Here is a 13,138-nt window from a genome sequence, read left to right as displayed (position 1 = left end):
CTTTCAAGAAAGTATCTGCCATATGCCATGATTAGAGTGCTTGCCCAGCACTTGGGGTCCCGGTTCCAGGCCTGCATAAAGCAGGCATGACGATGAAAACCTGTAATCCTAGCACTTAGGAGATGTAGGCAAGAGGAAGATATCAAGGTTCATCCTCAGCTAAACAGCAAGTCTGAGGCTCGTCTTGGCTGCATGAGACCCTGTTTCAGAACAAAACAAGTGCACCCAGAGAAATGCTGAGTGCAGGTGCAGCTTGTCCAGGGGCTGGGGACTGGAAACAGGGAATGGAGCTGCACCTTTGGCTCCCAGCTTGAGCCCTGGGTGCACTCTGCCATTGGTCAGTGCAAACAAGTGTGCCAGCCAGTGTCTGGTCTGACACCAGCTGCTGCCACAGTGCTGTTAACACCAGTGTTGACAGGGAGGGGAGGAGCTGGGGCCCTAAGCGAGTACTTCTTATTCTACTGGTCTCCACATCTCAGCAAGTCAAAGCAGAAAGAGCAAACGCTCACAACATGTGGGTTTTCATGTATGTCCCAGCACCAAGCAGGCCAGGAGCTCAGGAGGCCACACAAGGGCACTCACCGAGCAATACTAAATTACAACAATGCACCTATTTGCAGCCATGCAGAGCACAAAGGGCCCAGCTGCAGACCAACCAGGCTGCGGGTGGAAAGGGTATGGGGTCTTGAGGGATGTAGTGGGACTGTCCTATGATACAGGCTCACAGGGCCAGGAGCAACCTTACCCAGCACAGCAGGACCTCTCAGGATGTGGGGTGGCCTGCTGCCTGAGCCAATCATTTCATCTGTCAGTTGTTTGTGGAAGCCAGAGTGTGACAACAGGTGTCTTCTTCAAGTGGTCTTCATTTTGGAAACAGCCTCTCTCACTGTACCTAGGGCTCCCTGATTCACCTAGACTGAGACTCTGGCCAGCAAGTCTCAGAGAGCCTCCTGTCTCTGCCTCACTAATGCCAGTATTATAGGAACACAATACTATGCCTGGCCTTAAAAAAAAAAAGAGAAAGATTTACTTTTAGGTGCATGACTGCCTGAACATACATACATGTACCATGTGTGTTTGGTATCTGCAGAGGCCAGAAGTGGGCACTGATATCACCGGGAACTGGAGTTAGAGACGGCCGTGAGCCACCATGTTGGTGCTGGAAACCAAATTTATCTCCTCTACTAGAGTTTAAGCACTGAGCCATGTCTCCAATGCCACACCTGACATTTTACGACTGCCTCTGGGGATTGAACGCATCTCCTCAGGCTTGTGCAACAAGCACTCAACTGACTGAGCCATCTTTTCAGTTCTGTAGGTGCATCTCTGCCTTCTGAGCTGTTCAGTCTATAGACGACAGCAAACTACACCTTCTGGTGAAAACACAAAAGACACTGCGTCACCCGCTGTGCCGGGTGGCTGGAGCATGGGACGGGAGACATGCCCCTTGCATCTATGGCCTCTCCTCCTCCCCAGACCTGGGGCTCACGTGGGATTCGTGAAGGGGGCTGCACCACTTGGCATTAAAAATGTTAAAGAGCAAAATAAAACACCAGTAACGATTATAAAGCAGTACTTCTCACTCCTGCAGAGCCTCGGTGGCTGGAGGCATAGATGCATCTAAAGAATACAGGCTGCAAAGCCATGGTACATCCCACTTCCCAGACTTCACCGCAGCGGTCATTTCTCCTGGGGACAGTGGCTTACCTTGTTACCCCAGCATGTGGGAAGACAAGGCAGGAGCAGAATTGGTTTGATACCATCCTGAGCTACTAAGCAAGACCCTGTCACACAAACAAAAACTATCTGGGTCAAGGCCAGGTCCTCTGGCTCTTAGCTGGTGCAGCAGCCTGGCCTGGCCAGGTCAGTTCCCGAGGCTCACCTGCCTGGGTGAGGACCACGGTGAACTTCAGCAACTGCGCAGAGTGCACTGTCCACTCGCCGTGCGAGGCAGTCAGCCGTTCCAGGAGTGCGCCCACGTGCTTGCGGAACAGGTCCTGACTGCTGGGGATGTCCTCCACCTCAGCCAGTGTGTCCATGGTCTTCTGGGCCTAGAAAAGGGTACACAAAGATGAGGACCAGTCTAATTTTAAATTAAAGACACAAAGATGCATAATTCTTTTTGGTTTGGTTTTTCAAGAGAGGGTTTCTCTGTGTAGCCGTGGCTGTCCTCCCTTTGCAGACCAGGCTGGCCTCCTGCCTGCCTTTGCCTCCCTGAGTGCTGGGATCATGGGTGTGCGTCACCACCGCCTGGCTGAGACTTACTAATTTCTAGCATAGCTTAGGCCTCAGCTTGGGCTATCTCCCATCTGGCTCATCTTAACTTAATTAACCGACTGTTCCAGTCCATGACCCACCACGTGGCCTGTTACTTCTCCCTCACTCCATCCTAGCACCTGTTCCTCTCCATGTTCCCTGGCGAATCTCATTCTTCTTGGAGACCCTCTCAACCTGGAAGTTCCACCCTTCCTCTCCTGCCTAGCTACTGGCCATCAGCTCTTTATTAAGCCAATCAAAAGATGAGGGAAGATTGTACAAACTATGATGGAGGTGCTGACTCATAAGAATAACAGTACCAAGGTCCAGACAGTGCTCAGCTCTCTGCCAGTACACAATTAGTTGAATATACAGAGACATCTTCACACAGTACACAAAAAGACTATCCTGCCTCTGCCTCCCGAGCACTTGGCTTAGGGTCTACTTTTTAAAGCCTAACATTCTTGGCAATTCTCTTGTCATCTGAGATCTAGACCTACAGGAACCATCAGCTAACAGGAACATGTGCTCAGGAGGCAAATGCCACCAAAGAGCAGGCAGCAGACTAGAGCAGGACCAGATGTCCTCCCCACACACTTTCATACTCAGATCTGTCTTTGTCAGTGCTGTTTCTACAGCAAGCAGTAGCAGAACAGACCCACCCCCTGAGCAGCTCAGGGAGCCCAGTGCTCGAGTGCACAGGGGTGTGTGGGGCGGGGGGGGGGGGGTTGTAGACATTTGCAAGCATCAGGACCTGAATTCGATCCCAAGAATCCATATGATAAGCTAGGCATGACGGTATGCCTGTAACCTCAGCAATGGAGAGGCAGAGATGGTATTGGTGTGGTGGTCCTAAGGACTTGCTGGCCAGCCTAGCCAACTTGGTGAGCCAGTAAAACACTGTCAAATAAACAAACAAAAAACAGGGCAGGGCTGGAGAGATGGCTCCGCAATTAGGAGCACATATTACTCTTGTAGAGAACCCAAACTTGTTTCCCAGCATCCATGATGAATGGGTCATATCCACTCACAACTCCAGGAAATCTGAAGCTGCCATCCATCCTCTGCAGACATTGCACCCATGAACACACATAAAAACAAACAAACGAACAATCAAACAAACTCTGTAAAAGTAAAATAAAACACAAAGAAAGAAAAACTCCAGATTTTGTCAGAGGAATGACACCGGCCTTCATACACACTCGCATGGGCAAACACACAAGCGTGCAACACACACACACACACACACACACACACACACACACACACACATTAGAAAAAAAAGAAAAAAAAGAAAATGCTACAATTTATAGATGGCTGAAGCAGGAAGTTGAAGAGTTCAAAGTTCAACCTGGGCTACAGAGAAAGACCTTGTTTAAAAAACCAGAAACCACGGCTGGAGAGATGGCTCAGTGACTAAGAGTGTGCATAGCTCTTGGATCCAGTTTAGGCAGCTCAAAGCCCTCTGTTAATACAGTTCTGGGGGATCCAATGTCTCTGGCCTCTCAGGACACCATATGAACACACATATACACAGGCCAGGGTCAGGGTCCACCCAGGGTCCAGTACTGAACAGCCCTCACCTCTGGATAGAGAGGTCTTAGTGGTGGGGACACTCCCTGAGGCCACCTGTGAATGACTCCTCCTAAATGCTATGAATTCTTCCATCTTTGCTGGTCAAGCCTGCCCCAGCTCTGGAATTCAACCATGCTGGGACATTTTCTGTGGAAAGAGCCTGCAGGGCGCTGCTGCTCTTACCTTCTTCCCAAGGCCTGTGGCACTCGAGACAGCCATTACTGTCACCAGCACCTCCAAGAGCTGCAGGCTGGCGGCACGACAGTCTTCCTGACACACAGACAGCAGGGCCTGCACACACAGCAGCAGATGTTCCAGGTAGACACTCTGGAAGACACCAGTGGGATCAGCACCTCTCCCCCCACAACCCACTGCGCTACGGCACCCACGCATGCAGCAAGAGTCAGAAGAGCCGCCCCGCCCTGCCTGAGGGCGGCAGGGCTCTGACCTGTGCACATCCATCCCACTGGGACAGCGAGCCAGAAGGGAAGCTGTAGACGGCTAAGAATACATGCTGTGGGCCAGGTGGTGGTGGCACACACCTTAATGCCAGCACATGGGCGGCAGAGGCAAGCTCAGAGGAGTTGGAGGCCAGCCTGATCTACATGTGGGTTCAGTCCAGCCAGAGCTGCACGGAAAACTCGTCTCAAAAAGCAAAACGAAAACAAAGAAAAATAATACACACTGTGTAATGTTCACTGATAATCTTAAAACTGCCATTCCTGTTTATTCTGTGCTCTTACTGAACCTGTGAAATAGACATGGTAGAGGGATAAACACATGGATGAGAGAAGAAGTCTGTGGAATTTCTCCCTTCCTGGGTGAGAGTCCGGCTGTGAGAGTGTGGCCTCTCTTAGCATCACCCGTACCTCCTATGGAGACATTCTGGCTGCAGAGCTCGCCTCCTACCCCAAACTTTACAGCCCCATCGGGCTGTGTTTCCCTTCACCCAGCTCCTCTGATTCCTATATAACCCAGCCATTTTGACTACGCTGGCTTCCTGACCTCTTCGTCTTCTGGCTCTCCAGTCTCTTCTCCCCCTTTCCTCACATGCCCCCATTCAGTCTGCCGGGAATGTTCACTCTGGGCTCCCCAGAAGTCTCTGCCTGCTCTCCCTTATGTCTATAGTAAAAATGTCAACCTCTTAGGAGCAGTCCTGTTCTCCCTTTCTTTCTTTTCTTTTTTTTTCCATTCATAGGCCTGCTATCCCAATATCAGGGACGTGGAGGCAGGGCGATCAGGGATTCAAGGCCAAACTCAGCTACATAGTTGGGGTTAGTTAGGGTTCAGCCTGGCCTATATAAGACTTTGTCTCAAAACAAAATAAACCAAGCAGGGGCCGGTGGGGGGGGGGAGGGAAGAGAACTGTAGTGACATTTTAAAGAATTCTGGAATTTTGGTTTCTTTAAAAAACACAGAAGTATTATAAGAATATGTTTATGGGGCTGCTTTGGACTGTCCGCAGTGGTTGACTATGAGTTGCCTTGTGCTCTAGCATTAGTGTGGTTTTGCCAGCTGCAATTGTGTAAGCTTGGAATTCTGGGAACTTTTCAGAGGATACATAAATTTGGGGCACTAAAAGGTGGGGTCAATGGTTGTTAGTCATTTAGAGAGGTTGGCTGGTTGTGGTGTGTTAGTAGCTGTGGCCAAAAAAGAAGCAAAAAGAAAAAAAAATTCCCTAGTTCCCCTCTCTCCTCTATTCTTGTTTCTCCTCCTATCTACCTAGTGTTACGGGGTGAAATTATGGGGATAAAGGGTGAGAAAAAGAAGAACCGACAATATAGCAAAGACTAACTACAACAAACCAAAACAACAAAACAAAAATCCCAACCAACCAACCAACCAAACAAACAAAACCCCCCAACCTCACATTTCACAGCTCTGTGACATTCCATGCTGAAGCGACTGCACATCCTGGCTCCACTTAAAAACCCAGAGTGGCGAGGTTAGGGCTCCTCTGGTAGAGCAGCACCACAGAAAGATCCTACGCTTTCTGACTGTGTGGGTGTCGAAGGCTAAGCTGCTCCCTCCTGGCTCCTCTGGGCATCAGATGCACTTGTTCTGGAACCATGGCTGGTGGCCAGTGGGACCCTGTGAAGCACTCGCCATGGGCTGCAGGGAGGCAGAAATTCCACAGGCTTCTTTCTGCATTCAAGTCTTGTATCAGTCCTCTACCGTGTCTATTCCACAGGCTCAGCAGGGCACAGAATACACAGGAGTGGCAGTGACAGGCAAGTCATAGTATGACTTCTAAATAAAAGCACACGCATACTTACATACCAGCCCTCAGCCAATGAGTTTAGCTGCTGAGCCATCTTACCAGCCCTTACTTTGTTTTTTATGAGGTTTTATCATGTTCTGTGACCATAAGAAATTCAATATGCCCACAAACAACCAAACAAGAAGTGGGTAGAGAAGCAGTGTGGAGCCTGTCAACTTGGGAAGTTCAGGGGCTGCGACCCCACCTAAATACCTCTGTCCTTTCTTGCTAATAATTCCAGGCTCTAAGAAGGGAGGTGTCCATCCTGAGTCTCTGATGTCAAGAGTCCCTGTACTGCGGAGAACATGCTGGCACACGGGCGGAGAATGGCCTCTTGAGCACCCTGTGTTCTGAAGTCATGTCAAGTGTCCTCTGAGTCTGTACTGCTCTTGCAGAGGACCCAAGCTCAGCTCCCAGCATTCTTGTCGAGTAGCTCACAGTCCCCTGGAACTTCAGCTCTAGGGGACTGACAGCCCTCTTCTGGACTCCATGGGACCTGCACACATGTGCACACAGACACATACAAAGCAAAACGCATCTTAAAAAGACATCGAGCCCTTTGCTAGAAGGCTAAACAGGAACTCTCTCCTCAGTAAGAGCCAGCACAGAGGAGTCCACCAGATCTCTAAGTTCCCTGGAAGAGACACTAGGAAAGCAAGTGGCCACTTTTCTTTGCTGTCACGTTTATGAGATATATTTTACTTTATGTGTATGAGTATTTTGCCTGCACGAATCCATGTGCACTACATACATGCAATGCCCAAGGAGGTCAGAGTAGGGCGATGGATGTCCTGGAATTGTTGTTACAGATGGTTCTGAGCCTCCATGTTGGGACTGGGAACTGAACCCAGGTCCTTTTTTTTTTTTAGGAGAACGGGTGATACTCTTAACCCCTGAGCCATCTCTCTGGCTCACGTTTATGAGACATAAAACACCTGTGTAAGTCTTCCAGCTACACCCTCTAGGGGGCTTACCAGCATGTACATGGGAATCAAAGTCACTCTCAAAACCATTCCAGGGAGACACACAGCTGACACATGGAAATATGGACACAGGAGTGTTAAGTGCAAGACCCCGGCCTGTCCTTGCTCCTTTCCAAGATTCCTGCCCGTCCCCATGAGTTTCCCTTATTATTTTGTTATTTAAAAGTAAGATGGCTTAGTTTCTTTTTTTCTCATTAAGTTCAGGCCTCACTATGAAGCCCAGGCTGTTCTTGAACCTGTGACCCTCCAGCCTGCTGAATGCTGGGGTTACAGGTGGAGTGTTTGAGTGAGAATGGCCCCCATAGACTAATATATTGGAATAGCTGGTCCCCAGTTGGTGGAACTGTTTGGGAAGGGTTAGGAAGTGTGGTCTTGTTGGAGGTGTGTTATTGGAGGTGGACTGTGTGGTTTCATAGCCCATAGCCTTCCCAGCTTCCCCTGCACCCCAGGGCTTCTCTGTGTGGCCCTGACTGTCCTGGACTTGCTTTGTAGACCAGGCTGGCCTTGAATTCACAGAGATCCATCTGCCCGAGTTCTGGGCTTACAGGCTGTGCCACCATGACTGGCTCAGCTTTCCCAGTTACTTCTCTTGCTGCCTTGTGCTTGTGGATCTCACTATGGCCCCAGCACCATGCCTGCCTGCGGCCATGCTTCCTGTCATGATGGACGCTAACCCTCTGAAACCACAGGCCCCCAATACTTTCTCTTATAAATGGCCTTGGCCGTGGTTTCACTGCAGCACTAGGAGAGTAACTAAGACAACAGGTGTGTAACACCACTCCTATAGGTCTCTCATGGACAACAGAAATGGCTGGACAGGGCAGCAGGGAGACTTCTGCCAGTCAGTGCCCATCCCTCCAGCCCAGCTTTTCCAGAACTGAACCATCTCTGCTTGCACCAAGGCCTGAACAGGTTGGTTGGCCAGTGAGGAGAACCTAGTCTTCCAATAGGAGAACCAGGGTACAAGAGGAGAGGGCATGCCTAGGAAACTCCAACATAGCAGCCTTCACCTTGCCCTCAGTTGAAACAACCAGGACATACCCAGTGGTAAAGCTGAGGGCTAGGCTGCTCCGGCTCCTTTAAAGCAAAAGTGTCAGGTCTCAAGTAGTTACTTCAAACACAGGATTCAAGTGCTGAGTAGCACAGAGGAGAGCGAGCTCTTGGTCACCCCACAGATGTACTGCTCACAGCAATCTTAACGTGGTGTGTAGCCCCTTGTCTCCTAGGTAGGAACCAGAATTCCCTCAGGACTCATGCCACTGACCCATGACCACCCACGCAACAAGGCCAGCTGGACTCTGCTGGAAGATGGATGCATCCCGAGCTGTCCAAGCCACTGGGACTAACAAGAGAAAATCTTAGCCAGCCACCTGTGACGGGTGGCCCCGGAGGGTCAGGGCTGCTGACCCTGCTGGTGTGCTGCTGCCTGGGGCTGCCCATCAGCAGCAGTTGCACTCAGAGCAGCCAGCAGGCCACCTCCTTCCTCCAGTGCCAGGAGGCCCCGATGCCCACCCTTTCAGGAGCCCACTTACATTCTCAGACCCCTGGCAGATGTGCTCCTGGGCCAGCTCTGTGGCTATGACCTTGAGGTGTGGCTGGAGGGCATTCCGGGGGCAGCCCTGGATGACAGAAGCGAGAATCAAGAGGCCAGAGGCGGAGGGTGCCTTCTTCAGCATGGCTAAGATCAGTTTCAGAAACACTTCTGGGTTGACGAAGGTGCCAATGAGCTCTGCAGCTCTTACACACTGCAAGGAAGAGGGGAAGTGACAGAGTTCTGGAACTATGGATACAACAAGGTGCCCCCACCTGCCAGAGGGCATGGTGTACGGGTCCCTGGGGAAGCGTACACCCTTCTTCCTCTCATGGGGGAGACCAAGGCAAATGGGCCCTAGGGCTCTGAAGCAGTGTGACCTCCTCTCCTGCCTCACCGGACACCAGCAGCCTAAGCTTCTCATTCACACACTCAGTGCCTCCACTGTACTGAGAATTGGGGTTTCTTTAAAAAAACCACTATTTTAATCCCAGCTGTGGGGATATGGGACTGCTTTGCAGCAGCTTTGATTTGCCTTGTGCTCTAGCAGAAATGTCATTTTGCTAGCTGCAGATAGTTTTTCCAAGTGTGTGGTGTTCGGAATTCTGGGGACTTTTCAGAGGGTATATAGATCATGGCCTTGACAGGTAGGTTGCTGGTTGCTGCTGGTCTCGGTTTATTAAGTAGTTGTGCGCAAAGAAGAAATAGAAAGGAGGAGGAGGAGGAAGAGAAGGCAGCAGCAGAAGCAGATGCATAATAATAATAATAATAATGATGATGATGTAACCTGCTGGGGTAGATCAAACTTGGCCCAAGGAGCTTGACGCCCCTCATCAGTAGGAGGTAGTCTGATGATAATGCTGCCCCCATTCTGACCCTTGATTTTATTCAGGGATCTCTTTCCTCTCTATCCCTTTTTCTCTCTCATATAGTGTTAGGGGTTGAAAGGGAAGAAAAGGAATGGATAAGGGTAGAAGAAGGAAGTGCCCATAAAGCAGCAAACTCCAGCTATGCTCTACACCCCGGGTAACTCAACTATGGCAAGGACAAGGCTGAGATGCAAACCACGAAGCCCAACACAGGGCACTGCAACACCAACCCACAAGCCTCTCGCTGCTGCTTCCATTAACGACACTCACAGATGACACATACAGAGCGGGGCAGCAGCTGCAGGAAGGGGGCTGGCGTGGCTGGAGAGGGGTGCGAAGCCGGTGGTCCTGGCCAGCTCTCGGGGAGGCACAGAGCACACAGACACAGCAGCCCTCCCAGCGCACCTTCCGCCACTCCTCCTCTCCTTCATGAAACTAGACTGAGACACAAAGTCACTTTTTCTATCAACAAAATAGAAGTTCAAAGATTCTGTGACAGTGCCTGGAGAGGTGACTCAGCGACTCATGTGCCTGCTACACATGCCTGAGGATCAGAGTGCAGATCCCCAGCACCTATGTAAAAGGTGGGGAGAGGTGGCAGCCGTCTGTCATCCTAGTACTGAGGAGACAGACACAGGGGAGCCCTGGGCAAGCCCGCTGGGTGAGCTCCGGGCTCAGTGAGAAACCCTGCAATGAGGTGGACCGCAACCAATACTAAATTTGGGCCTCTAGAAGCATGTACACAATTGCACATGTATTCACACAAGCACGCACACACATCACATGGTCATACATATGAAAAGACACACGAATGCACCGCACCTTCCCCCGTATCTGGAGTTTTGGGTGGAAATGGTGTAAGTGTGCCTGGGAAAGCTGGTCTCCTGGGCCAACTCTCTGTCGACAGCCTGGTCCCTGGAAGCAGGGGACTGCAGGGCCTGGACAAAAGCACACAAGCTGTACATGCCTGTGTGCTCAGGGGCGCAACAAAGTTTGCCATGAAGGCACTGCCAGGCCAGGGGAGGTGGGAGGGCAGGAGGCAGCGGCATTCACACCTTCACCCTGCTGGTAGCTACAAAGCTTGTGTGCACAGGGCTGAGAACTCTGCCACTCACACTGCTGAGCACAGCCTTCTCCTCATCCGCACAGGCCTGCTGCAGGGTTCGGAGGATGATCTCCAGGTGCTGCGTGATGTGGTCTTCTGCGTGCAGCAGCAGCACGGGCAGCAGCTGTGCTGCCTTCACCCGAGTCCCTACCACCCAGTCGGTGATGTCATGACAGACAGCCGGAAGCACCTTGGAGAGGTTCCTGAAGACCAGCTCTCGACAGCCCAGGCCAGGCCGGCTCTCTAGAGGGGAGAAGGTAGGAACCCACAAAGACAGCTTCAGGGATCTGTGCAGAAAGTGGTTACTTACACCCACAGTCTGCAAGTTCAGAATGTCTCAGGACAGAAAGGAGAGCTATGCTTGGAAGCCTGAAACTACAAACTCCGCAGCTCAGGAGGCTGAGGTAGGAGGACCACTTCAAGTCAGCGATCAGCCCAAGTCCCACAGTTACAGGTTATCCTGTAGAGTGAGACCCTCTTTCAAACAAAGTAAGTAAGGGCCACATCATAATGTAACGTGGCACACACCTTTAATCCCAGCACTCAGGAGACAGAGACAAGCGGCTTTCTGAGTTCAAGGCCAGCCTAGTCTATACAGCGAATTCCAGGACAGCCAGAGCTCCACAGACAAACCCTGTCTGGAAAAAAACCAAACAGTTCTTCTAATGGCCATACTGAAGTATGATACATAAGAAACCACCCCAGGCCACAGCCGCAAACTGTCACCCTGAAGTAAGCTTAGTTCCATGCCTCCCTCGCCCCTCCCCAGTGGCCCCGCATTACACAGCAGTGCAGTCTCCAGCATCTTTCCTCAGTGGACTTGGGTAATACCCTTGCTAGAGCAGTCTATGCTGCGAATACGCCAGTTTCCCCGTTCTCCCTGTGCTTACTTCTGACTTGGGGCTGTTTTACAAGGTGCTGTGCTGAACCCTACTACCAGTTACTGGCAGGGGCAGGTGCTGGCCTTTCTGGTGTGTCAGGATTTAGCACGGCCACATCCTACCGTCAGTACTTGTTTGACTTAGAAGAGACTGCCGCACCCTTCAACTTCCCTGTTGTGCATGGCCAGAGTTCAAGATAGCCAAGCCTGGAAGGGTGCAGCAGCAGCTCTCTGAGGTCTGACTTCCATCTCCCCAATGCCATCAAGCATCTTCACAGGCGAATGTGCTGTTTGCATCACCATCCTGGGTGCTGTTTTTCCAAATACTGCCTGTTTAAAAGTTTTGAACTGTCTTTCTTATTGGGTTCTGGGAGTTCTCTGTTCTGCACATAAGTAATAATTACTTCCTTGGTCTTTTCACCTTAACACTGTGTGTGCATATGTGTATTGCTGGGGATTGAACATAACAGCTTCACATTTGCTAAGCACTCTATAGCTAAACTACTCCCCCAGCCCCTCCATCATGGGGGATGCTAGGCAGGTGCTCTTCGACTGAGCCGAAGCTCTTCACTGATGGGGTCTAGTCAGTTTTTACTGCTGAGCCTGCCCCGCCCAGTCCTTTATTGGTGGACTCTAGATGAGTGCTGTGCCTCTAAGCTACACCCGCAGCCTCTTTCTGAGGCAGGGTTTCATTTAAGTCCCCCTGGATATACTCTATAGCCCAGGACTACACTTAACAATTGTCCTGCCTCAGACTTCAGGCATTTGCCTCCAAGCCTGGCTAGCCTGCTTTCATGTCGCAGAGGATGATGGGACAGCCAGGCAGCACTGGCTCCTGGTGTGTGCAGCTGCCAGCACACAGTCTCCACACAATACACGGCTCCCCTGCTGTGCCAACGGCATCTCAGTGCACAGCAGGCATGTGCCAGAGGCTGCTCCACAGGATGGTATGGCTCTGGGAAACTGGAACCCACAGAATGATTTCACACCATGTTAGATGCAGTACTGGGAATCAAGGGCCCATTGCTTCCATTTACCTTTATTGGGGTGTGTGTGGATGAAGTATGTTTTTTGAAACAGTTTGAGTTTTGCTGGCCACAGTAATCCTCCTACCTCAGCTTTTCTAACACTGTGATGACAAACTCTGCAATGCCTGGCCACTTTTACTTTCATAACTATAACAAATATCTGCAAAGAAGAATGTCACAAATCTGACTTTTGAATTTAGATGAACACTAGAAAAAAAAAAAAAAAACAGAAACACCAAGTCAAAATGCATGTGTGCTAATGTCCTCAAACACAAGGTTAGCCATCACATGAAACCAGGACTATAACCCACCATCCCACAAGCAGGATACACTCCTTGAAAATGCTTGGGTTTTGCCGGGGTTTCCCAGGCCTGTCATCCAGCTGCTTCAGAGGCTGAAGCAGAAGGACAAGACCAGGGCAGCTCAGACAACTTAGACCCTGTATAAATGAGGCTCAGTTGGTAGTGATGGCCTAGTGTGCATGAAGCCTGGTTCTACTTCCAGTGTCACATAATCAGGGTGTAGTGGTGATGCCTGTAGGCATTCTGGAGGTGGAGGCAGGGGCATTAAAAGTCAAAAGCTACCCTTAGCTACAAGCTAAGTTTGAGGCCAGCCTGGGTTATACCTCAAAAACAAAAGCAAAACTACAAG

The 13,138-nt window shown here is 50.6% G+C and overlaps 1 protein-coding gene across 2 annotated transcripts in view; it reads right to left on the bottom strand.

Annotated features, from left to right (window-relative positions):
* Positions 1-13,138, bottom strand: part of Dnaaf5 (dynein axonemal assembly factor 5) — a 36,238-nt gene that overhangs the window by 15,392 nt on the left and 7,708 nt on the right. Inside the window, exons 5-8 of one of the 2 annotated variants that reach the window (XM_021640703.2) lie at positions 10,590-10,822; positions 8,607-8,819; positions 4,015-4,158; positions 1,883-2,051 (exon numbers count right to left, since the gene is read on the bottom strand). In XM_021640703.2, coding sequence (XP_021496378.1) covers positions 1,883-2,051; positions 4,015-4,158; positions 8,607-8,819; positions 10,590-10,822 — 759 coding nt within the window. The remainder of the gene's footprint in view (positions 1-1,882; positions 2,052-4,014; positions 4,159-8,606; positions 8,820-10,589; positions 10,823-13,138) is intronic. The other variant, XM_021640704.2, reaches the window with a different exon arrangement.

Source organism: Meriones unguiculatus, chromosome 15 (assembly GCF_030254825.1).
Source record: "Meriones unguiculatus strain TT.TT164.6M chromosome 15, Bangor_MerUng_6.1, whole genome shotgun sequence".
Lineage (NCBI taxonomy): Eukaryota > Metazoa > Chordata > Mammalia > Rodentia > Muridae > Meriones > Meriones unguiculatus.
Note: the sequence above shows the minus strand (reverse complement) of the source record. Positions and strands in the feature narration are given on the sequence as shown.